General features: G+C 41.7%; 1 protein-coding gene across 1 annotated transcript; it reads left to right on the top strand.

Moving 5' to 3' along the window:
• Positions 1 to 1073: 1073 nt before the first annotated feature.
• Positions 1074 to 26103, top strand: AMD1 (adenosylmethionine decarboxylase 1). The gene is made up of 9 exons (XM_012438429.2): positions 1074 to 1498; positions 14897 to 14983; positions 16005 to 16131; positions 17368 to 17470; positions 19461 to 19503; positions 19604 to 19748; positions 20036 to 20128; positions 20220 to 20375; positions 20817 to 26103. Exons 1-9 carry the CDS (start codon positions 1389 to 1391, stop codon positions 20955 to 20957), a joined length of 1005 nt encoding a protein of 334 aa, XP_012293852.1. The 5' UTR covers positions 1074 to 1388; the 3' UTR covers positions 20958 to 26103.
• Positions 26104 to 26804: the final 701 nt, after the last annotated feature.

Below are 26804 nucleotides of genomic sequence, written 5' to 3'. Positions count from 1 at the left end.
TATTTTATACTTAACATTGATTAATGAAATATTAGACAGACAGTTCTTTAAGTTACCATCAGGAAGCCCTGTTATATTAATTTTCAGGTAAATCCTTCTTAAGTACATGAGAAGCCAGCACTGTAAATTTTGGGGCGGGGGGGGGCGGTTAAGGAGAACGTCTATCAATTAAATACATCAGTTTGATAAAATTCAAAGAAAAACATGATCAAATAAGTTCAGATTACATTTAACACATTCAGTTTCTAGAAGTAGTTTTGCTGAATAAATTCCCACCAGTTGACTTAATGGAGCAACACAGTTGCCAGTGCTTCTCGGCGGCTGCTGCGCTCAGCCAACTGCAAGGCATGGCGAGCCACACGGTGGGAGGTGGGTAGAGCCGGAGCCCTCCAAGGCTGGGCGCCACGTTGCTTCTCTCTTCTGAAATGGGAAGACAATGCTTCTGGCTATTGTATAAACCAGCCAAGGGCTGCATTCATTCGCACATCAGCCAAGGCGTGAGCAGAATTAAAGCGCCTTCTAATTCGACCCCTGGCAACGTGCGCGTCACGGACAAATGTTTAGTTTTAACGCCTGACCGCGTTCGCCTTGGGAAAACACACTTTAAAGAATGGCCAAGTATCTCAGCAGTCGCGGTGAACTGCACAAGATCAAAACCACAACGCCAACCCAGCGCTGGCCACCGTCCCCGCTGAACCCCACCAACACCCCTAAGGACCCACCCATGTTTTCTGATAACCATTTTTTTTTTTCTAAACAAGCTCTGCAGAGCCTTTCCTCATTCCGTTCCCGCTCTCCCCACCCACTCTGCATTCTATCCGAGGTTTCTAGTCCCCAGCCGGACATCACAGCACTGACTCCCACTTACGGGCCAGGGACAGCCCGAGCCGCAGCGCAGTGGGCAGCTCCCGGCGCTCTCCGCAGGCGCTCGGCCAACCAGCCACCACTCGGCCGCGAGTGATTGACAGGCGGCGGCACCTATGGGCCATGGAGGCGGGACTATGCGTCACTTCCTGGCCCTTTAGGGCTGCTGGGGTATATAAACGCGGTGCTCACGCAGCGCCCTCGCTTACACAGTATGGCCGGCGATATTAGCTAGCGCTCGCTCTACTCTCTCTAACGGGGAAGCAGCGGAATACAAGAGACTGAACTGTATCTGCCTCTATTTCCAAAAGACTCACGTTCAACTTTCGCTCACACAAAGCCGGGAAAATTTTATTAGTCCTTTTTTAAAAAAAGTTAATATAAAATTATAGCAAAAAAAAAAAAGGAACCTGAACTTTAGTAACACAGCTGGAACAATCCGCAGCGGCGGCGGCAGCGGCGGGAGAAGAGGTTTAATTTAGTTGATTTTCTGTGGTTGTTGGTTGTTCGCTAGTCTCACGGTGATGGAAGCTGCACATTTTTTCGAAGGGACCGAGAAGCTGCTGGAGGTTTGGTTCTCCCGGCAGCAGCCCGACGCAAACCAAGGATCTGGGGATCTTCGCACTATCCCAAGGTGGGTCCCCAGGGCGCTCGCTGACATCCGGGCCTGGGGACTGTCGCCGCCGCCGAGGCACCAGTCACGGGCGGGGCCCGGGTTCCCGCAGCCTTCAGGTGGGGGCAGGTCTGCGGGCAGGGATCGCTTCGGCGGCCTTGTAAGGTGCGCGGTTTGGGGGAGATCGGCCGTGTCCACGCGGGCCGGATCCGGCTTCTCCCGCCGTAGTTGCCGCGCCTAGCACTGCCCTGGGGGAGGGGAGGAGGCCGGCGCGCCCGCGTGCTCAGGTAATGTCCCGCGCGGGGCGGCGGGTGGCGCAGCCCGGGGTGGTTTTGCGGCCCGCGCCTCCTGACTTGCTCCTTGGAAGTAGTTGGCGGCAGGGGCCCCAGGTGGGGGTCGGGGGCGCCTGCGCGGGTTCCCTCAGGCAGGTGTGGCTCGGCGGGCTTAGTCAGGCGCTAATTCGGGCGTGCCCGCCTCGGGGAATGGAGGGCGGGAGTGGTGCTCGTTCTTGCCGCGGTCGCGGACCATAGGGGCCCTCCTGGCCTGGTTTGAGGGGCTAGCGAGCAGGCCTGCCACCCGCGGTGGCCGCGAGCAGCATGTGGCGCTCGAGCGGCGGGGATTGGGCGGGAGCAGTCGTGTCGCAGTGGCTGGGCCCCACCGCTGCCCTAACGTGCTCTGCGCCAGAGCCTTTTCGGGGCGGCTGGGCAGACGGCGCAGTCCCCGGGGCGGCCCCCGACACGGCCGCGGGGCCCGCCGAGGGTTGCTCACCAGTCTCTTGACCTTGGTTTGTGTAACCTGCTACGGAGCCGGCGGGAGCCAGGAGAGCGGGGCTGGAGAGGTGCGGGTGGAGGGAGGCCCGCCTAGCCCAGAACATAATGCCTCTAATGCCTTAAGCTTGAGCACAGGAATCTGGGGCCCACTCCCACCGCGGGCCATCAGGCGGGAGAGAATAAGCTGACCGCGCCGAAGAGGCGTTTTAGTTGGTATTACTGTGGAAATCCAAGCTTAAGTAAAAACACAGAGATCCCCTGGCTCTACACTATAATAGTGTAGCTGCATTCTGGGCCTTGTTCCCGGCGGCGGTCCCACCAGTAGCCACCCATTGCCTTCCTAGGCCCTGCCGTATCCCCGGCTCCTCTGCGCACAAGTGCGGCGAGAGTGGCCGTGTGGCGGAGTAACCGGCGTTGCCTGCTTCATTGAGAGGCGGCGACCAATGAGCTCTTGGGCACAACCCAGAGCCTGGCCCCAGGGTGTGGGCCAATGGGCGTTTTAGGAATGTTGGCTGCTCTCGGAGCTGTCCCTTGACAAAAAGCAACTGGAAAAGGGAATCCAGGCAGACACGTGCTACCGAGACTTTAAGGCACGATGGGAAGCCCAGTTTCTAGTACATCTTGAGCGATTCCGTTGTAGAAAAAAATGGAATAGGTCTAATTTTTCAAGCTTCGTGTGACACTTAAAATGTCTGTAGTGCTTGCTACGTGCCAGGCTCACGTGTAGATTATAGGAAGCGGTGCTTTGGTCATGGAGAAGCTTAGTGTTCATTTCACTGATGAGAAAGCTGATATTTTTGATAGGCGTTTGGTAAAACGATTGTGATCAGGATTATTACCTAGAAAATCTTGGCAAGGAAGAATTAATGGGTAAGAACAGTCCTAGAAAATTAGTAACGGAAATTGTCACTTTGGCTTTTTAAATGTTTGAGCCCTTAAATAATTAGTAAGTACATGTTCTTAATAAAGGGAAGAAGTTTGTGTTCTCCCCAAGTTCTTGGCGGTTTGGCTGTTTAGAGTTTCCTGAGTCAAAGTGGAGGGAGGGGGAAAAGGCTTTTGAAAAAGCAGCCTGCTCTCTTTAAATGTTTAAGAACCATTTTTAGTTTGTACTTTAGTCAGCCGAAATTGTTTTTCAGTGTGGCTCTTAAAATCATGGCCACAGTTAAACCTTGAAGGATAAAATATTCCCTTGAGTAGAGTTCATGATTTAGTGCCATCCATTTTGTGGACATGTAACATTCATTAAACAACTGTTGTCGTCTACCGCCGCATTATAACTGTTGTCGATAAAGCAAGTTAAGCAAGAACTGAAAAATCTCTTGATTTAACGAAGAGGTCCAGTGGTGACCTTTGTAGGAACATTTTTCAGTGACCACTCAAGTCGTTATTTATTTACCAGGTTGTTAAACAAACAAAAAAAGCCTGAAATAGATGTTCGATGAATCACCTAAAATCAACGGCCTAGCAAACAGTATCATCGATGGAGTCTGGTTTGTGGGGATGTGGGGTGCCAGCCCCAGAGACCCCAGGGAATCTAGAAGAATAAAGCATGACATGTTTTACTCAAATGACATAATTAAGTGCACAGCCTCTGGAATAACAAGACTTGAATTCAGCATTTAATAGCTGTGTGAGCTGTTTCCTCGTCTCTAAAATGGAGGCAATAATGGTACATAGCTCCTGGAAGAAGTGTTACCAATCTGTTTATAAAGCATTATAAACACATGGACATAGAAAGGATTAAGAGTGAGAGCCTTAAATGTCCAAAGAGAGCGTTAGTATCGATGCTAAAGGCAAGGATTACAAGATAAGAATATTAGGGAGAAAAAAAATTCCTGGAAAAATAGCTTTCTAAAACTAACGCAGGAAGAAATAGAAAACCTAAAATAGTCCTAGGACAGCTAAATAACTTGAATCAGTCATTAATCATCTAGGCCCAGATGGTTTCTCTGGAGTGTTCTAAATAATTCAAGGGAGAAAATATCCAACCTTTTCTACTCATTCTTCTGAGAAACAGAGGGAACGTACTTCTCTCTGTTTGCTCATCCCAAAGTCTGAAATATTTTTTTCTCCTAAACGATATTTACCTTTCATATTTAGATCTGCCATCCATCTGGAATTGATTTTGTGTGTGGTATGAAGGAATAGAATTCACTTTAAGCAAACTTGGCTCATCAGTCCAAGCTTTAATGCCAAGTTAAGCTGGAATCCTTTCTCAATTTAGTACACCTTTTACTAAACACTGCTTCCCTCTTGAAGACCATTTAAGATAATTTGTCTTAGTGAGTGAACAAATTATGTAATACTGAGAAATTTAACAAAGAAAAATCCTGTATGATATAGCTCGAGTTAAACAATACTGTTGGTGAAAAGCAGCAGTCCAGGTGTATCCAGATGAATAAAGGACAATTAAGGGAGAGGCAGTTTCTTAGGGGTAACGGCAGTTTTCTCTAATTTTTCAGATTTTAGGCATGTTGAATAAAAATCAGTGACCATTTAAAAAAATGGTTTAGTTGTTAGATCAAAGTGCTGTACCAAACAAAAGCTTTTTATAAGAAATGGCAGCTTTAGGGAGGGTGAGAGTATTAAGGAGGAAGTCTGTTAGAAAATAGAAAATTTTGCTAAGAGTGATTTTTCAGGACTGGAAATCCTTTTTGCTTTCGACAGCATCACAGACAGACCTGAGCTATTTTTAGTAGTTAGGTGGGTTTAGATGGGAAATTGTAATGGAGGTGGAAAGGATGAAAGGTTAGAGGTTTTTTTATTTTTATAGTTATACATGAACATATGAAAACTAGAACTGGTGGGATGTACAGCTATTACTGTGTATTACTCAGATTTTATAAACTAAAACATTTTTAGTAAAGGATTGGGGCAGTTGCAAAGATAGTCATACCTCAGCGTAACTCTCCCCAAACTCATGCCTTATTTGACTACATCGTTATGCAGTATTGCACTATCAATAATTTACATTGAAGGAATTTACAACTCATTGCCAAAAAACCTTTTAGTGTAATGTTTTGGGGTAGAAATGCTTCCTACTAAAGAATTAAGCTTCTCATTAAATTCCTCCCAGCAGTTTCAGAAAGGTTTCAGGGCTGGGCTTGGTGGTTCATGTCTAATCCCAGCACTCTGAGAGGCCAAGGAGTTTGAGACTAGTCTGGGCAACATAGTGAAATCTTGATTCTGCAAAAAAATTGAAAAATTATGCATGCATGGTGGTCTATCCTGGTGCATGCCTGCAGTCCAGCTACCTGGGGCTGAGGTGGGAGGATTTTTTTTGAGCCACTGGGAGGCCAAGACTGCAGTGAAATGAGATTGCACCACTGCTGTCCATCTGGGTGACAGAGTGAGACCCTGTCTCAACAACAAAAAGATTTCAACTGTTTACAAACCATATGTTTTTAAGAAGCACATATTGAGAGTAGCAGAAAACTGAGAGGAGTAATTATACTGACTGGGGGTAAAAATTTGAGATAGAGAAACAATAATGTGATTATAATAGTGTAGCTGCATTCTGGGTTCATATCTTTGCACAAAAGGAGGCTTATTTCTCTGGGTATCTGAATTGGCTGACCCAGGAAGGCATCCTCCGAATCTTAACTTGTGGTCAGTCTAGCTTTACGCAAGAATAATTTGGTTTTAGGATGCTTTTGACCCAAAGACTGCTTACTACCTGGGGTAGAGGCACCCTGTTGAATGTACTACATGTAATGAGAGTCTCTAAAACCTAAAAATATGAGGTAAGATCAGAATTGGGAAACTGCCGTGACTTTGGATAAATGACATGAACTCTGAAACCAGTCAGTTTTGCATTAGGGAGTAATGAGTAATCTAATGACCTGGAAGCTTTTTAAATAAAAATCTGGTATTCTCAGAAGGTGTCTGACCTAATTGGATATGGGGATAGGATCCATGTATTCACTTTTCAGGTGATTAGAGCATAATCCTGCACTAATGGATTCCTTCTATATTTAAGTCCTTTGTCCATTTTTTTTTTTTTTTAGACAGTCCGTCACCCAGGCTGGAGTGCAGTGGTGCTGTCTCTGCTCACTGCAACCTCCACCTCCCAGGTTTAAGCTATTCTCCTGCCTCAGGCCCTCTAGTAGCTGGCACTACAGGTACGCACTGTCACGCCCAGCTAATTTTTATATTTTTAGTAAAGACAGGGTTTGACCGTGTTGGCCAGGCTGGTCTCAAGTTTCTCCTGACTTCAAGTGATTGAGCCATCATGCCTGGCCCTTTTGTCTATTTTTTAATCACTTTTGTTTTGTTGAGTTGTGTGTAGGTGTTTCTTTTACTTTAAATATTGACCCCTTATTAGGTTACTTGCAAGTATTTTATTCTGTAGTTGTCTTTTCACTCTTGTTTCTTTTGATGTATAGAAATTTTTACATTTTAGGTTTTCAAGTTTCATTTGTCTTTGATTTTGTTATATGTCATATCCAAGAAATCATTGCCAAATCTAACCTCCTGAAGCATTTACCCTATGTATTCTTCTAGGAGTTTTATTCACTTTTAATGTTTAGGTCCTTGATCCATTTTGAGTTAATTTTTGTTTATGATGTAAGGTGAAAGTCCAACTTAATTTTATTTGGATGTGGACATCCATTTTCCCCAGCACCATTTGTAGAAGAGACTGTTTTTCCCTGTTATGTAGTCTTGGGACACTTGTTCAAGATACTTGACCTCAGTCATTTACTACTATTTTTGAGACAGAGTCTTGCTTTGTCTCCCAGGCTGGAGTGTAATGGCATGATCTCAGTGCACGGCAACCTCTGTGTCCTAGCTTCAAGTGATTCTCCTGCCTCAGCCTCCCAAGTAGCTGAGACTACAGGCCTGTGCCACCATATCTGGCTAATTTTTGTATTTTTAATAGAGATGGGTTTCAATCAGGCAACATAGAGGTCTTGTTATAATTATCTTGTCCCTTCCTAAGTTCTATTTTTATTAGACCTCAGCCTCTAAGAAAACATTTTAAATATAAAATGTGGCATGCCACCTAAGTGTTGCTTTTCAGACATACAATTCATGTACTGTTATTGATATAGAACATCTATTTCTTTGGGATCATTTATCATGATCTCTGATTATATTTAATATTTTAGTACCTACTCTTTAAGTGAAATTAGGGTATCTCAACCTCAGCATTCTTGACATTTTGGTTCAGGTAATTCATTGTTGTCAGTGATTATCCTGTTAATTATAACCTGTGTAGCAGTGTCCCTAGCCTCTATCCACTACATGCTGGCAACACCACCACCACCCCAGTTGTAATAAAAAATACCTCCAAATGTTGCCACATGTCTCCTGGGTGGCAAAATTATCACAAGTTGAGAACCACTGAGTTAGATCAAAGAAGTGGCATTTAAGATGAGAAAAAGGGGTAGGGGGAAGGAACAAAAAAAAAAGATGAGAAAAAGGAATTCAAATCAGAAAATACTCGTTGTATGTATTTCTTTGTGTTTTTGTACACACCTAAGAATCGTGTGGTTGAGGCCAGGCATGGTGGTGCAGACCTGTAATCCCAGCACTTTGGGAGGCTGAGGCACGTGGATCACTTGATGTCAGGAGTTTACGACCAGCCTGGACAACATGGTGAAACCCTGTCTCTACTAAAAATACAGAAAAAAAAAAAAAAACAGCTGGGCAGCACATGCCTGTAATCCCAGCTACTCAGGAGGCTGAGGCAGGAGAAGCACTTGAACCCGGGAGGTGAAGGTTGCAGTGAGCTAATACCGTGCCACTGCATTCCAGCCTGGGTGACAGAACAAGACTCCATCTCAAAAAAAAAAAAAAAGAAAAAAGAAAAAAAAAGAATTGTGTGCTTAAATAGCTTTATAAGAATTTCTAATGACTAGATCAGTATTATGTGGTCTGTAATGTGAACAAATCCCAAAGTCACCTTGCTATCTTGCTTGTCTTGATTCAGCTTTATAACCATCACCTTGATTTACTGAACTCTGTTTAAATAGCAAGCATTGCCAAATTGATCTATTTGAATAGAATAGTATGGTTTTTGTTTTTGTTTTTGTTTTTGGAGGCGGAGTCTCACTCTTTCACCCAGGCTAGAGTGCTGTGGCACGATCTCAGCTCACTGCAACCTCCACCTCCCAAGTTCAATCAGTTCTCCTGCCTTAGCCTCCTAAGTAGCTAGGATTATAGGCACGTGCCATCACTCCCAGTTAATTTTTGTATTTTTAGTAGAGATGAGGTTTTACCATGTTGGCCCAGCTGGTCTCAGAACTCCTGACCTCCAGCGATCTGCCCACCTCAGCCTCCCAAAATGCTGGGATTACAGGCATGAATGAGCTACTGCGTCCAGCCTTAATATTGTCTAGTGTTGTAATTATAGATATGTGATTTAGAAAATGGCTCTGTCAATTGTATAAAGTACTTTGTCTTTTCTGTCATTAATTTGATCAGAAAGCAGAGCACTGAAAATCTTTCCACCAAAACAAGAGTCAGCAAACTTTCTGTAAAGGACTGGAGAGTAAATTTTAAATTTTGCAAGGCAGACAGTCTGTGTTGCAACTACTCAGCCCTGCCCTCATAGGAAGAGAATACCCATAGACAATGTATAAATGAATGAGTGTGGCTAGGTTCCTCAGCTTTATTTACAAAAGCAGGCCATTTTTTCCACAGAAATGTGATAGAAATAATTTATGCTGAAATTTTCAGCTGTTGCAAAGTTGGTTTTTCACCTATTTTATATACACTTATGGTATTGTATTGACTTCTTTTTCTTTCGCTCTCTTTTTTTTTTTTTGAGATGGATTCTCGCTCTGTTACCCAGGCTGGAGTTCAATGGCACGGTCTTGGCTCACTGCCACCACTGCCTCCTGGGTTCAAGCAATTCTGCTGCCTCCGCCTCCACAGGTAGCTGGGACTACAGGCACATACCACCACGCCTGGCTAATTTTTGTATTTTTAGTAAAGACAGGGTTTCACTGTGTTGGCCAGGCCGGTCTTGAACTCCTGACCTCGTGATCCTCCCGCCTTAGCCTCCCAGAGTGCAGATTACAGACGTGAGCCACCGCACCTGGCCATCCTACTCATTTTTCTTACTGTCATCTTTCTTGCCCTCTGATTTGTTTTTGTTAAGCCTAGTAATTCTGTTAAGATACGCCTTTATAATCACTAGGTTAGTTCAACTGTTTGTCCTAGGGTGCTTAAGGTAATTGCGTTCTTTGATACTATGACTGAAAAATTGACTACTGAAGCATTACTATTAGTTGGAAAGGTTTGGATGGAGAATTTTATTAACTGATGATGAATGAGTCTAAGAGTATTTTGAAGCCAGATGGATTGGCATGTGCCTATAATCCTAGCACTTTGGAAGGCCAAGGTGGGAGGATCACATTAGCCTAGGAGTTTGAGGCCAACCTGGCCGAGATAGACCTCATCTCTCCAAAAAGTTAAAAGTATATTAGCAAGGTATAGTGACACGTGCCTGTGGTCCCAGTTACTCGGGAGGCTGAGGTGGGAGGATCTCTTTGAGCCTAGGATGCCAAGGCTGCAGTGAGCTGTAGATTGTGCTGTTGTTCTCCAGCCTGGGTGACAGCGAGACTGGCTCAAAAAACAAAAGTTAAGGTTATTTCTTTCTACTATTACAGAAGAAGCATGCTACACTGTCTTCACTTACTAAAATGCAATTAATAAACCCTGGACAGAATGCATTGTTGAGCAGCTGTCAAAGTACTCTGAGAAGTAAATTTTAACAGGTGAATTGGAAAGCCAGAACTTTAAATTCCACTGAACCAGCAGTGAATTTCCTGTTTTTTTCCTCTTTAGTATCTCCTGGGCTTGCCAGAAACCCAGAATTGAACAGTAGGGGCAGGCAAAAATAGTTCCAAGAAAGGCTCTCTAGTTCTGCTCTGCAAAGAAAGAGAGGCCCCCTTTTAGTCAGAGGGGGGTAATCTCTTTTTTGCTTTAGTTTTGTTTTGTTCTGTTGCCCCAACCCCCTTGTAGGCCTTCAGCAGCTGTGGTAGTTAGGCAGATGCCTAAAATGACAAGAGAAGGGAATTCTTTTTAAACTAGAGGGGCTGGGCGCGGTGGCTCACGCCTGTAATCCCAGCACTTTGGGAGGCCGAGACAGGCGGATCATGAGGTCAAGAGAGCGAGACCATCCTGGCCAACATGGTGAAACCCCGTCTCTGCTAAAAAATACAAAAATTAGCTGGGCGTGGTGGTGCGCACCTGTAGTCCCAGCTACTCGGGAGGCTGAGGCAGGAGAATTGCTTGAACCCAAGAGGCAGAGATTGCAGTGAGCTGAGATTGTGCCACTGCACTCCAGCCTGGCGCCTGGCGACAGAACAAGACTTTGTCTCAAAAAAAAAAAAAAAAAAAGAGTAAACTAGAGGAACTATGGTCCCAAGAGCAAAGAGTATCACAATGGAATCTCTCGGTGGTCCTTTCTTTATCTTGCTCCTCTCCTCACTTGGCCCTAGAGGGAGACACAGTCACATGCAGTCTGCTGCAGAGTATAGATACTAAATCCCTGTTTTGTTTTGAGAGGATCTCTCTGTTGCCCAGGCTGGAGTGAGGTGGTGCAGTCATAGCTTACTGAAGTCTCAAAGTCCTGGGCTTATGGAATCCTCCTGCTTCAGCCTTCTGAGTAGCTGGGATCACAGGCATGCACCACCACACCTGGCTCATTTTTGTATATATTTTTTGTAGAAACGGGGTCTCACTATATTGCCCAAGCTTAAAGCCCTGCTTTTATAGAAAGTGGATGAAGAAGAGTGCTTCCCCTATTCCCTATGTGAGTCAGGCATTGTCAGAGAGACTATGGCAAGTTGAAGAAAGCAAATCTACAAAGTTTTATATGAACATTCCTGGGCCATTTTGCGTGGATCTCACCCCAAAAAGCACATCAGAAGCTTTGAAACTAAAATACACGATAGACTGCCTCCCTAGGGCCAGCCTGGCCATTGGGTGGCAAATAAGTGGGGCAGATGCAAATAGCATAGCAAAGGATTTCATAACAAACCTGACATTGGAACTGTAACACAACCTACAAAAGTTGAGTAAAAACCTGAAACCTGAACCAAACAAGACTGATTGTCTGCTAAAAGTTTTTAAAAATCAAGACCTAGAATGGTGTAACATGATCAAAATATCCAGGATGCAATCCTAAATTAATTAACATACCAAAAACCAGAAAAATCTCAACATCTCAAAGGAAAAGACAGCAGACATCAACCTCAAGGGGAACACAGACCAACATTTTAAAGTAGCTGTGTTATAACCATTCTACAAGTTGTAAGGGTGAATACTTTTGTTGTAAGAGAGTCTTGCTCTGTTGTCCTGGCTGGAGTGTAGTGATGTGATCATGGTTCCCTGCATCCTCCACCTCCTGGGCTCAAGGAATCTTCCCACATCAGCTTACCGAGTAGCTGGGACTACAGGCCTGCACCATCACGCCCAGCTACCCCTTTTTAAATTTTATTTTTAAGAGACTGGGTATTGCTATGTTGCCGAGGCTGGTCTCGAACTCCTGGCCTTGTAGTCCTTCCTTCAGGGGCTCTCTGAACCACGATGCCTGGCCATACATAACAGCCTTGAAAAAAAAAAGAAACAGGCCGGGCACGGTGGCTTATGCCTGTAATCCCAGCACTTTGGGGAGGCCAAGGCAGGCGGATCACGAGGTCAGGAGATTGAGACCATCCTGGCCAACATGGTGAAACCCTGCCTGTCTCTACTAAAAATACAAAAATTAGCTGGGTGCAGTGGTGCGCACCTGTAATCCCAGCTACTTGGGAGGCTGAGGCAGGAGAGTCTTTTGAGCCCAGGAGGTGGAGGTTGCAGTGAACTGAGATCCTGCCACTGCACTTCAGCCTGGCCACAGCGTGAGACTCTGTCTCAAAAAGAAAGGAAAAGATTGTTACACTGTTTAGTTCAGCCATGGGACATGTTTAAAAGTCTTAATAGAAATGGTGAATATAATGGAGAAAGGGAGGGTGGGATTTGCTAGTGTGTCCATTGGGTAAAAAAATATATGCAAGAATGCTAACTTGTACTTGGAAGTCAATAGGTGATGACTTAAGCAGGTAGCATTATCAATAGATCTGAATTAGATAAGCTCTTAACAAAAATTCTTAAATTTTACTTAATGCTTCTAATACTTAATGATAGTGGGTATTTTTATTTACCTTCATATTCAGGATTTGGAGTCTAATAGTACATAATTTTTGTACAAATTTTGTAAATTTATCTTAGTCAAGTGAAGCAGGATTTCATTCCCATCAATAAAGTTATTTATTTTTGAAATGGAGTTTTGCTCTTGTCACCCAGGCTGGAGTACAGTGGTGTGATTTCGACTCACTGCAACCTCCATCTCCCATGTTAGATCTCCTGCCTGCCTCAGCCTCCCAAGTAGCGGGGATTACAGGTGCCTGCCACCATGCCCAGCTAATTTTTGTATTTTTAGTAGAGATGGGGTTTCACCATGTTGGCCAGGCTGTTCTCAAACTCCTGACCTCAGGCGATCCACTTGACTTGGCCTTCCAAAGAGCTGGGATTACAGGCGTGAGCCACTGCTACCAGCCAAAAATTTTTTTTTTTTTTGAGAGTGAGTGCTCCCTCTGTTACCCAAGCTGGAATGCAGTGGTAAGATCTTGGATCACTGCAACCTCCACCTTCTGGGTTTAAGTGATTTTTCTGCATCAGCCTCTGGAGTGGGTGGGATTACAGGTGTGTCCCATCATACAAGCCATGGGTAATTTCAAGGGTTGTCACAGTGTATGTCCCGCATATGTATTCTTTCCATATATGAACAAATTGTTAGCACCTTTTTTAAAGAACCTTACAGTTTTTTAATAGCTCTTTTTAAAAAGTTGCTTAGTAATGTTAGTCAAATACAGGAACTCAGCTCTGTAATCATTAGCAAACCTAACACATTAAAGATTTTTGAATGGGTGTGGGTATGCAGATGGGTCAATAACAGTTTCTTACAGCAGAATGGTGAGATAGGCACAAAATTCTACCAGGCTTGCTTGGTGTTGTGCTTGCTTTTTAAAACAAACGAATAAAACATTCTGCTGTTGGATTTCTCTTAAAAGTTCTTATCTGGTTAAGAAATGATTTGCTGGCTGGGCACGGTGGCTCACACCTGTGATCCCAGCACTTTGGGAGGCTGAGGCAGGCAGATCAGTTGAGGCCAGGAGCTGGAGACCAGCCTGGCCAACATGGTGAAACCCTCTCACGACTAAAAATAGAAAAATTAGACTTGGTGGCATGTGCCTGTAATCCCAGCTGCTTGGGAGGTGGAGGTTGCAGTGAGCTATATCATGCCACTGCACTCCAGCCTGGGTGATAGAGCCTGACTCAGTCTCAAAAATCAAAAGAAATGATTTGCCATTTTTGTGAAATGGCCTGTCAGATATCATAGGGCTTAAAATTTTTTCTTCTTTTTTTTAAAGACCAGGGTATTGCTCTGTTGTCCAGGGTGTTGCTTGAACTCCTGAGCTCAAGCCATTCCAATCCCAAAGTGCTAGGATTACAGGCATGAGCCACCATGCCCAGCATTAAAAATTTCTTTTTCTTTTTCTTCCTTTTTTTTTTTTTTTTTTTGAGATGGAGTCTCACTCTGTCCCCCAGGCCGGAGTGCAGTGGCACAATCTCAGCTCCATGCAACCTCCGCCTCCCGGGTTCAAACAATTCTTCTGCCTCAACCTCCCAAAGTGCTGGGATTACAGGTATGACCCACCACGCCTGGCCTAAAAAATATTTCTGCTAAGCTGGCAAACAGCTGGGCATGGTGGCCACATGCTTGTGGTTCTAGTTACCTGAGAGACTGAGGCAAGAGAAATGCTTGAGCCTGGGAGGTCAAGGCTAAAGTGAGCTGAGATTGGAATCACTGCATTCCAACTGGGCAACAGAGTGAGACTCTGTCTCAAAAAATAATGACAATATCTGGTCATGTTAAGCTGTTGCATGGAATGCATTGTCTTTTTGTAATGGGCACACTAATGAAAGAATCAGCACTTTCCTGATTCTAACTCAGGCAAATTAAGACTAGTTTGTTCGTGTCTATATGACCTCCATTGCTATGGTTGCTTGTACTGCACGTTTCCTTTTAAATGGGCTTTCTCATTGCATTTGGGGAGCTGCATAGTATTCCCAAAATCTTCTAGGTGTGCTTGTAATTGGCAAAGTCATTCTAGTTTTTTGTGAATGCTGCAAGAGTAACACCACTCACTCTGTCCAGACAGGCAGACAAGTTTTTAAATCTCTATAGCAATTAGATTGGTAGAATTATGCTCTTTTTTTAAGTGTTTCTTAAGGTTAAAAAAATTGTAAATTTTATAGACAAAGTATACCTTTGAATTTCTATAATCATTGATGAGTTGATGGCTTACCTTGGTTTATGGACCTTTTAACATTCTCTTGCCTGTGTTTCTTTTAGTAATTTCTAAATACATAGTATAATGACCTATTGTTTTTTCATGTATAGCATAATATACCTATCCTTTATCTGGATATGCCAATATAGACTATTTTGCAACAAACTAAATGTTGGTGTTCATAAAAGAAGCTGGAACAATATTAATTAAAAATGTCTTCATGGGAAAATGTGAGCTTTGAAATTTTTATGAGTAGGCAGTTACTGTTGTGGATTAATCATAATTTTTTTGTTAAATGATAGATCTGAGTGGGACATACTTTTGAAGGATGTGCAATGTTCAATCATAAGTGTGACAAAAACTGACAAGCAGGAAGCTTATGTACTCAGGTAAGTCCTGTAAAATAAGTGTTAGGTAGCTAATTTCAGTCCTAATGTTATGTGAAACAGTAAATTTCTCAGTTATAGTTCTGTTTTTTTTTTTTCATTATTTTTAAGAACATGGTATAAAAGGAAATGTTCAGTGTAATGTGGGTGTTTCTAGGAAGTAGGTTTTGAAGCCTCACCAGATAGTTCAAGGTGGTTGCCATCTTTTCCTCCCATTTAGTAAAGAAGGACCTCTTAATCAGAATAGTTCAGGCAGAGGGAAAGTTAGCTTCACTATACAAATACAGTTGCCTAATTGGTATGTAAAAGCTCATCGCCTTTTTTACAGTTGCAGAGTTAATTTATTCAACAAATATTTTGAATGCTTACAGTATATATTGTGATAGGCCTTGCAGGGGGAGATACTGGATTAAACAGACCCCTCTTTTCCCTCTTTTTTTGGAGGGTAGGCCAACCCTGGAGACCACAGTTGGGCAAGGGAGCAGGGCTGCCGTGTCCCCGGCCTCACCCCCTGTCTGGGCCGACTTTTTTTTTTTTTTTTTTGAGACAGAGTCTTACTCTGTCCAGGCTGGAGTGCAGTGGCGCAATCTTGTCTCACTGCAACCTCTGCCGCCCGGGTTCAAGCGATTCTCCTGCCTCAGCCTCCCAAGTATCTGGGATTACAGGTGGCTGTCAATGCACCTGGCTAGTTTTTATGTTTTTAGTAGAGATGGGGGTTTCACCATCTTGGCCAGGCTGGTCTTGAACTCCTGACCTTGTGAGCCATCGTGCCCAACCTCTTTTTTTTTTTTTAAACTAAGTTTATATTATTAATATACGAATGTTTATCAAAATGCTTACTGTGTGTCAAGCCCTGCGGTGGTTTTGTATAATAGAAAAAAGAAAAGAATAGTGTTACTTGCTTTCTTGAGATCCTGATACTTAAAAGTACTAGCCAAAATTGTAAACGATAATTCAATTGGTTGATTGCACCCTCAGTAGTACATTAGTATTGTTATAATAATGTGACTTTTTTCAACTGCAGTGAGAGTAGCATGTTTGTCTCCAAGAGACGTTTCATTTTGAAGACATGTGGTACCACCCTCTTGCTGAAAGCACTGGTTCCCCTGTTGAAGCTTGCTAGGGATTACAGTGGGTTTGACTCAATTCAAGTAAGTAAGCAAACATTTAAATATATTTTCAGGCATAAATGTTAAGGTTCTTATCCTGTAATATGTCAAGTAAATAAATATATACTCACTGCCTTTGTTAAAATGCATGCAAACACATGGTAAGGTGTTCATACCTTAGAGGTCTGATTCTCAGGAACAGCAGAAAATATGAAGGAAGCAGATAATGAATTAGGATGAAATTCAAATGGGAGAAAGAAATGAAGAAGCCAGACACTTCAGTAGTTAATTTCTTGACGTGGTTACTTATAATAATATATAAATGGTAAGAAAAGAAGGAAAAGCAAGAAAAATGTTATTACCAAAATTATCCAATCTTTGTAATGAAGAGTTACGTTGAAGAGCAGCAGTCAGTATTGAGTTAAATTCTCACACTTTTCAAGAACCAAGTTGTTTTTACCTAGGGTATAATTTTCTGAGACTAGCAGTTACTGAATTTTAATCTTTTTTTTTTTTTCTTTTTTTGAGACAGAGTTTTGCTCTTGTTGCCCAGTTCTGTGCAATGGCGCGATCTTGGCTCACTGCAACCTCTGCCTTCCAGGTTCAAGCAATTCTCTTGCCTCACCCTTCCAAGTAGCTGAAATTACAGGTGCCCACAACCATGCCTGGCTAATTTTTTTGTGTTTTTAGTAGAGACAGGGTCTCACCATGTTGGCCAAGCTGGTCTCAAACTCCTGACTTCAGGTGTTCCACCTGCCTTGGCCTCCTAAAGTGCTGGGATTACAGGCATGAACCACCACACTCAGCCTGAATTTTAATCTTTAACTTCATAAGGAAAGGATGGATTGTCATTAGTACTCAATACAGTTTTTGTTGTTACCTGTTGATCCTTGTAAGGAATCTAAAGCAATGTGTGCTTAAAAAGATAGATGGGGCCTCAGTATGTTGCCCTGGCCGGACTCCCAGGCCAAGTGATTCTCCTACCTCAGCCTCCCAATAGCAGGGACTATTGGCATATGCCACCATGCCCAGCTAGACCTAACATTTTTCCTGTTACAGAATTTCTAAATGTTGCAGTCTCATAAATGTACTTTAATGTATAGTTATATTAGAATCAGCTCAGGTAGCTAATTTGTGTACTTTAGAAGTGAAACGTAGGGAGAAATCGTTGAGTTTTTATTTTGCCCAGTTTTGATATGTGGGAAATAGTTGATTCGTTTAGAAAAAAATGATTGAATTCTACATCTAAAAGTTAATTTTTTTTTTTTTTAAATAAAGAGCTTCTTTTATTCTCGTAAGAATTTCATGAAGCCTTCTCACCAAGGGTACCCACACCGGAATTTCCAGGAAGAAATAGAGTTTCTTAATGCAATTTTCCCAAGTAAGTTTAAATAAAATATAAACCTGTTGTCTTCTTTATTTTTCTTTTTTTATTTTTATTTTATTTTTCCCTCTCCTCCCGTTGTCTTCTTAAAGATAGAAAGTGGAACCTCTAAGAGATCTTTCTATATATGATAGCATACATATACAGACATAGCACTCTACATACACTAATATTTGCTTTCCTTGTGGGTTTTTTGGTTTGTTTTAGATGGGAGTATTACTCTGTCACCCATGCTGGTGCAGTGGTGTTATCACAGCTTACTGCAGCCTCAACATCCCAGGCTCAAGTGATCCTCCCACTGCAGCCTCCCAAGTAGCTGGGGCTACAGGTGCACACCACCACATCTGGCTAATTTTCTTTCTTTCTTTTTTTTTTTTTTTTTTTTTTGTATTTTTAGTAGAGACAAGGCTTTGCCATGTTGCCCAGGCCAGTCTTGAACTCCTGGGCTCAAGTGGTCCCACCTTGGCCTCCCAAAGTCCTAGGGTGTATCACAAGTCAGTGCTATTTAAATGATGGAATTTTATTTTATTTTTATTTTTCCATCTAGGAATTGCTTGAGATGGAATTTTAAAATGTAGGATTCATCACCTGCTACCTCTGGGTTTTCATATAGCGTAGAGAGAGTTCATCTTCATCTGGCTGTCACCCTAATTTCTGTCTCGCTCAGTGGTTCTGTTTGTGTTTTTGTTTGAGACAAGGTCTCACTCTGTCTCCCAGGCTGGAGAGCAGTGCCATCATTATAGCTCACTGAAATGTCAAACTCTTGGGTTCAAGCACCCAGCTAATTTTTATTTTATTTTTAATAGAGACGGAGTCTTATTATGTTGCCCAGGCTGGTCTTGAACTCCTGACCGCTAGCAGTCCTCCAGCCTCAGTGGTCCTTAACTTATAGATCATAATGTCCTTTGACAATATGAAGAAGGATATGATTTCTTCCAGAAAAATGCCCAGTCCTCTGCTCCAACATTTTATATAACAATTGACCTGGCTTTTAAAAATTACACAGTGTAAATTAGTGTTTCTTGAATGAAATTGGTAAGGATTTCTTTCATCCTTTTAATAAGCTTTTATTTGTAGAAGTCAGGGAACTAAAGGTTATCTAATAACATCCTTACTTCCTAGATAAGGCTGAAAACCTAGGATAATTTAGTAACTTTGCACAAAGTCACTCACAAGCATGAAAATCTAACTTAGTACATCTACTAATATGAAACCAAACTAGGCTAATCAGAGTGTTGGGTGTTTAGTGCAAATATCCACCAAGTCAGTTGATCCTGCTTATCTGAGAATTCACCTACTGTTTGCTTTTCTTTCACTGATGACTTTTTTTGAGAAGGAATTTTGCTGTATTGCCAGGCTGGAGTGCAGTGGAGCAATTTCAGCTTACTGCAACCTTTGCCTCCCAGGTTTAAGCAATTCTCCTGCCTCAGCCTCCTGAGTAGCTGGGACTATAGGTGTGCCACCATGCCCGGCTAATTTTTGTATTTTTAGTAGAGACGGGGTTTCACCATGTTGGCCAGAATGGTCTTGATCTCTTGACCTTGTGATCCGCCCACCTCGGCCTTCCAAAGTGTGTTGGGATTACAGGCGTGAGCCACTGAGCCCAGCCCCCCTTTTTTTTTTTTTTGAGACGCAGTCTTGCTCTGTCGCCCAGGCTAGAGTGCGGTGGCATGAGTTCTTGGGTCACTGCAACCTCTGCCTCCCAGGTTCAAGCATTCTCCTTCCTGCCTCAGCCTTCCAAGTAGCTGGGATTACAGGTGTGTGCCAACACGCCCAGGTAATTTTTGTATTTTTAGTAGAGACGGGTTTTCACCTTGGCCTTCCCCAAAGTGCTGGGATTATAGGTGTGAGCCACTCTGCCCAGCCCACTGATTGGTGATATTTCTAATAGGTGGCAAATAGTATTATTGTGCTTACTGTGGGAGGGTAGTAACTGTCTGGTTAAATGGATGTGTTATATTTATTTTACATTGTCTTCCCTCAACAGATGGAGCAGCATATTGTATGGGACGTATGAATTCTGACTGTTGGTACGTTTAATGCAATTTTGTGGATTTTTGTTGTCCTATATAAGATTTAACTTAAATTGCCAATTGTCATTCTTAGGAACTATTTTTAACTTTTATGTAGGTACTTATATACTCTGGATTTCCCAGAGAGTCGGGTAATCAGTCAGCCAGATCAAACTTTGGAAATTCTGATGAGTGAGCTTGACCCAGCAGTTATGGACCAGTTCTACATGAAAGATGGTGTTACTGCAAAGGATGTCACTCGTGTAAGCATTTTTAGTAATCCTTGTTGCTGGATTCTTCTTCATGGGGACTAAATTTTATTTTTCGTTTTTTAAGTTCAGGGTTACAAGGGCAAGTTTGTTACATAGGTAAACTTGTGTCATGGGTGTTTGTCATACAGAGTATTTCATCACCCAAGTGTTAATAAGCCTACTACCCATTAGTTATTTTTCCTGCTCTTCTCCCTCCTCCCACCCTGGGACTAAATTTTGAACTCATTTGTTTTTATTTGTCAAACCTTTGTTAGACTCAGTCTTTTTTTTTCCCCCAGGAGAGTGGAATTCGTGACCTGATACCAGGTTCTGTCATTGATGCCACAATGTTCAATCCTTGTGGGTATTCAATGAATGGAATGAAATCGGATGTAAGTAGCTATATATTGCTTCAATAATTATTTAAATATTTAAATGTGTGATACTCTTTCCATTCTTAACACTGTGAACTGTTTCTCTCAGGGAACTTATTGGACTATTCACATCACTCCAGAACCAGAATTTTCTTATGTTAGCTTTGAAACAAACTTAAGTCAGACCTCTTATGATGACCTGATCAGGAAAGTTGTAGAAGTCTTCAAACCAGGAAAATTTGTGACCACCTTGTTTGTTAATCAGGTAATTTGATTTTTTATTGACCATAAAATCTTTTTTTTTTTTTACTGACCCACATCTATTCTCTCATGACCATAAAATCTTAAAGGAAATGAGAACAGTAAGGCCTAAGATATATTCCAAGACAGTACATATACCCAGCCACTCAGATATCCAGAGGTAATACTGTTTGAGGTTACTGGTAAATGAGAAGCTTTACGTGTTTCATCAGACTTCTATCAGTCTTTGTCTTCTCTGTAGCGAAATTGATGGGTTCCTCCTGTCTTGCTATTGACAGGCGGGTGGGAGGACCATAAGATGCCCCAGTTCCTCCAGCACATAAGAAGGCAGCTAAAATAAGTCACATACCTTAGTTTCATTAAGATAAAAGTCTGTTACTTAACTGTTTTGTTTGAAAATACTTCTGGATTGCAAACACTAATGGTTATTTAATTTTCTCCCCAGAGTTCTAAATGTCGCACAGTGCTTTCTTCGCCCCAGAAGATTGAAGGTTTTAAGCGTCTTGATTGCCAGAGTGCTATGTTCAATGATTACAATTTTGTTTTTACCAGTTTTGCTAAGAAGCAGCAACAACAGCAGAGTTGATTAAGAAAAATGAAGAAAAAACGCAAAAAGAGAACACACGTAGAAGGTGGTGGATGCTTTCTAGATGTCGATGCTGGGGGCAGTGCTTTCCATAACCACCACTGTGTAGTTGCAGAAAGCCCTAGATGTAATGATAGTGTAATCATTTTGAATTGTATGCATTATTATATCAAGGAGTTAGATATCTTGCATGAATGCTCTCTTCTGTGTTTAGGTATTCTCTGCCACTCTTGCTGTGAAATTGAAGTGCATGTAGAAAAAACCTTTTACTATATGAAACTTTACAACACTTGTGAAAGCAACTCAATTTGGTTTATGCACAGTGTAATATTTCTTCAAGTATCATCCAAAATTCCCCACAGACAAGGCTTTCGTCCTCATTAGATGTTGGCCTCAGCCTAACTACCTGGGACTGTTCTATTGCTGCCAGAATTTTGCATCCAGTTACCTCCACTTTCTAGAACATATTCTTTACTAATGTTATTGAAACCAATTTCTACTTCATACAGATGTTTTTTGAAACCGCAATTAAAGTTCTTCTTCCATGAGTCGAGTCCTTAAGAAAATGATTCCAGTTACTCATTTTGCATATTTACTATTTTAACATTATTGGACCCTGCATTTGTAGTGCTTTGATTTCTTCCCTCTCCCTGGTGTCTCCCCCAAGACCCCAAATAAAGCAATACACTGTTAACACTGTGGGTTTATATACTAATTCTGTACCCCAGATGAGGAATGGGGGAGATGGTCCCTGGGCTTAACATTCTTTAAAGGGCATGGGAATTTAGCCTTATTTTTATTGTAATGTGCTCTTTTGGAAAGTAGTTGATTAGCAGGGATGACTCAGAGTCGTAGATTAAGATTAGAGTGTACTGGCTGAACTGTGGAAAACATAAACAATTCTGTGTTCCTCAGTAAATGAGATTAGCGTCTAATGAGTAGCACGCCTTTACTAACTTACTAAGTAGTGGTATAAAAGGATTTTTATTTAGTTAATTACCAGAGAGATTTAACGTAATTTTGTTCTGGATTCAGTAAATCAAGTCAGCTTGGATCATTCACCTTAACTTTTCCTTTAGCAACCGTTTCCATTAAATAGTGTTCTGTAAACTTTGATCCAAAGCAGAATCAATGTCTTTTCATCTTGTGACTTAAAGTTCTGTGACTGTGATGCATGTGAGTATTCTGACTTCATCTGTTCCTCTAACTATGGTGTTTAACCTCACCATGGCATTCATAGGGTGAAAATGTGAATAACTGTCCAGAATGTGAATTGTCCAAATTCAGATAAACATCGTGAAGCAGAATACATGAATAAATAAGTAAAACATAACAAAATTCTAAAATACTCTGGAAAATGTCTAGAAATACAGACTTTCAAGAGTTGGTATCTTTTAGGTATATTTGCAGATACTCTGGGATTTTAAGGAACTGAGAAAACAGCAAAGTTAACTGAATTGTATATTTATTGTCCTCTAAATATTTTGATAATTTCTGGATTGATGCAGTGATGTTTTTGTTCCTTCCGTATTTATAAACGAAACACCTTTTTTTAGTGTTTCTAAACCTAAAATCTACTTGGTTTGAAATCAAGTGGTTGGAACACTGTTTGACTTTTTATTTGAAGCATGTTGTTGATTGAAAGTTTCATTGAGGAAGTTTTCAATCAGTGTGGTCAATTTGATTCTGTAATGAGCACAGCATCTAATATTTTGAGGTGCTCTGTTTTGAGGACCAATGCTCAAGGTGGACTTTGTTGATACATGATATCCCAATAGATTTGTTGACTTGAGGTCTGGAGGGTTTTTTTCTTTTTTTTCTAATAGAATTAAGAATTCTAATGTTGAAAAACTGCACAAAGTTGTGTGGGACAAAGCCTAGAAAGCAGAAATGTAGATTGAATCATCATCTAAAGCATGATGTGATAGAGGAGGGAAAGTTTGGTGCCATAATTTCTCCTTTCACTGGTGTTGGACTTTAAATCAGTTGAAATTTATTTCTGTACCACAATTTACGCTTCAATAAAAGTTTAATTGTCTAGTGACATTCAGAAACTTTTCTGTTGCCCTGTTTTTTAAAGTAACCTACTTGACCAAATACTATATATCTGAAGTTTAAAATCAATATAGCAATGTGTATTTGTGAGTTTGGAGGTAAAAGGTTGAAAGTGTTAGGTCCCAACCTTTATTAAAGATTAGACTCTTGAAACATTGGTTGAGGATGATCAAACTGTAAGTTTCCTTATTTCATTCATGGCTATTTCTGTTAAGTAGAAAAGAATTATAAGCTCGATAATTTTCTTTATTTTTCTAACTTAGGATCTTGTTCTGTTGTCCAGGCTGGAGTGCAGTGGCTTTTCACAGGTGCGGTCATAGCATATGCTGCTTCCTTGAAATTCTAGACTCAAGTAGTCCTGCAGATTCCCAAGTAGCTGGGACTGCAGGCTTCTGCCATCATGCTTGACTTACCATTTTCTTTATTTGGCAACATTTTAGTTCTGCTGTCAAATAGGTAATAAGCTGAAAATCTTTAGAAAATGGATATTCTGATCTTTTTCAGAATATGCTTCAGTTAGAAAATATTTCCTCAATTTTCATTAAAAACAGATGGTGTTCCTAGAAAAGCAAAATGTTATATATCTTTGCAGTAGGTATTCGCAAGAGTCATTTGCCAAAAACAGGTGAGTGGAGTTCCTTAATGAGCAGTCAAGAAGTTTCCATCATAGACACGTAAGTGAAAAATGTGCTATTTTATTCTGGATGGACAATTGTGATGGATTTTCTGGGTTCCAGGCTTCAGGCTTTACATTCGCATCAACCTTGCCCTTCTTGTCATAATGGAAGAGGTGCTGCTCATTTGGATTCCATCCTTGCCTGCTTTCAGAGACTGTCCTGTGATTTCCTAAAACATTTCCATTAGTTTGTTTTACTTTTCTGATTTTCTTTACTTAGGGCCCTCCACAGGCCTCGTTGCTAGTGCCTTGAATGATGGCAAGGGTCCCCCCAAAATTTTTTTTTTTGAGATGTTCTTGCTCTGTCACCCAGGCTGGAGTGCACTGGCGCAATCTCAGCTCGCTGCAACCTCCGCCTCCTAGGTTCAAGTGATTCTCATGCCTCAGTCACCCAAGTAGCTGGGACTGGGACTACAGGGATGTGCCATCATACCTGGCTAATTTTTGTGTTTTTAGTAGAGACAAGGTTTCACCGTGTTAGCCAGGCTGTTATCGAACTCCTGACCACAGGCAATCTGCCCACCTTGGCCTCCCAGGGTGCTAGAATTACAGGCGTGAGCCACTGCGCCTGGTCAAGTGTCCAAATTCTTATTCCAAAACTGAACTTTGGGTCAGACACCATGGCTTACACCTGTAATCCCAAAACTCTGGGAGGCTGAGGTGGGAGGATTTCTTGAGCCCAGTAACTTGAGGCCAGCCTGAGCAACATAGTGAGGCCCCATCTTTATAATAAATAAGAGATCAAGGCTGCAGTGAGCTGTGATCACACCACTACTACAGCTCGAACAAAAGACCCTGTCTCAAAAGCAAAAATCGTGACCTTTGTGCAGTAGCCACCATTTTCCTGAATTCTCAACAGAACCCTATGGTGAAATTTGAAACACAAAGCTAGAGGTCTTTGATTTCAAGGTGGCAAGAGAACCATCAAAGAGACATGTCAAGGGATGTCTGGTAAATTGTTGGATATATATATGGAGCCCAGACAATAGATTTTAGATTTGTAAACAATTAAGAAAAATTTTTTTTGAGATAGTCTCCATCACCCAGGCTGGAGTGCAGTAGCGCTGTTTTGGCTCACTGCAACCTCCACCTCCTGAGTTAAGTGATTCTTCTGCCTCAGCCTCCCGAGTAGCTGGGATTACAAGTGCCCGCCACCATGCCTAGCTATTTTTTTGTGGTTTTAGTAGGGAAGAGGTTTCACTATGTTGGTCAGGCTGGGGTCTGGATCTCCTGACCACAGGCGATCCACCTGCCTCAGCCTCCCAAAGTACAAGGATTACAGGCGTGAGCCACCGCTCCCGGCCTTAACATGGAGAATTTTCAAACATACAAAGTAAAGTGGTATGATAAACCTTTATATACAAGTTTCAACACCATTCTAATTTGGCATATCTGTCTACTAACTACATGCCCATCTTTTTAAGTAAAATTTATTTGAATTGAAATACATAAATCCGGCTGGGTGTGGTAGCTCACGCCCGTAATCCTAACACTTTGGGAGGCTGAGGCAGGTGGATTACCTGAGGTCAGGAGTTTGAGACCAGCCTGGCCAACATGGCAAAACCCCGTCTCTACTAAAAATATAAAAATTAGCAAAGCATGGTAGTATGTGCCTGCAATCCCAGCTACTCGGAAGGCTGAGGCAGAATAATCACTTGAACCCAAGAGGCGGAGGTTGCGGTGAGCCAAGATTGTGCCACTGCACTCTAACCTGGGCGACAGAGTGAGAAATCTCAAAAAAACAAAACAAAACAAAAACCTAAGCTGTAATTATGGTAAATGGTTCTCCTTCGCCCACACCTTACCAGGACAAAAGCTCACTTATCTCTACCCAGGCAATTAAGCAATACCCCCACCACCACACTGAAATGTTTTCATCATGGACTAGGGTTCATTTATTTTCTTTCCCTGGAACTTTGTAATTCTTTCAGCATAAATATTGTTAAGGTTCAACGATCCCTATTACTGAGTAGGAGTCTATTGTATGAATATACTATAATTTGTACAACTGTTTTCCTGTTAGTGAACATTTTATTGGTTTCTAGTTTTTGGCAAGTGAGTAAAGCTGCTATGAATATTTGCACACAAGTATTGTGACTTCTGGGTGTGTCGTATCTCTTGTGGTTTCAGTCTGCATTTCTTGATGACTAATGAACATGTTCTCATGTGTTTATTGGCCATTAATATGTCTCTGAGTTTGAGTGTATATTTTTAAATTAGGTTGGTTTTTATTACCAAGTATTAGGAACTCTGTATTTCAAATAAAATTTCTTGTCAGTTATTTTGCAAATATTTCCCCCATTGTGTGTGTCTTCACTCTTGATTTTTTGTGTGTCTTAAACAAGTTTCCACTGGAGTCTTAATTTATCAATTTTTTAAATGGACTTTTTTTCTAAATAAATATGCCTACCTGCAGATTGTTATGGTGGTATTGTTTTCTCATAAAATGTTTAAGCTTTTATGTTTAGGTCTATTATCTCAAGTTTTTGCATGTATTGTAAGGTAGGGTTTGAGGTTCATTTCTCTTACCCCATCAAGTCATTCTAACACTGGAAAAGATTCTTTTCTCCATCTACTTCTGGAGTGTATTTTATTATTATTATTATTATTTTTAGACAGTCTCGCTCTGTCACCCAGGCTGGAGTGCAGTGGTGTAATCTTGGCTCACTGCAACATCTGCCTCCCGGGTTCAAGTGATCCATCCTTCTGCCTCAGCCTCCCAAGTAGCTGGGTCTACAGGCACATGCCACCGCACCCAGCTAATTTTCATATATTTTTTAAATTTTATTTTTTGAAGCCCAAGATCAATAATTTTCTTATGTTTATTAGAGTCAGAGTTTCGCCATGTTGGCCAGGCTGGTCTCCCAACTCGTGGCCTCAAGTGATCCGCTTGCCTCAGCCTCAAAGGGCTGGGATTACAGGTGAGAGCCACTGTGCCTGGCCTCCTGGAGACTGATTCACTTTTATCTGTCCATGTGCCACTATAACAGATTGCTAAGCTTTAAAGTCTTAAAGTCAAGTGGTCTACTTTTGTTTTATTTGCAGATGACTTTGTCCTTTAGACTGTGAAATAAATATAATAATAAACCTGTCAATTTCAATTATTTTTAAGCCTG

This window comes from Aotus nancymaae, unplaced genomic scaffold, assembly GCF_030222135.1.
Source record: "Aotus nancymaae isolate 86718 unplaced genomic scaffold, 86718_ANA_hifiasm-v0.15.2.pri h1tg000040l, whole genome shotgun sequence".
Taxonomy (NCBI): Eukaryota; Metazoa; Chordata; class Mammalia; order Primates; family Aotidae; genus Aotus; species Aotus nancymaae.
The sequence above is the reverse complement of the archived record's forward strand: the minus strand, read 5'-3'. Positions and strand labels throughout refer to the sequence as shown.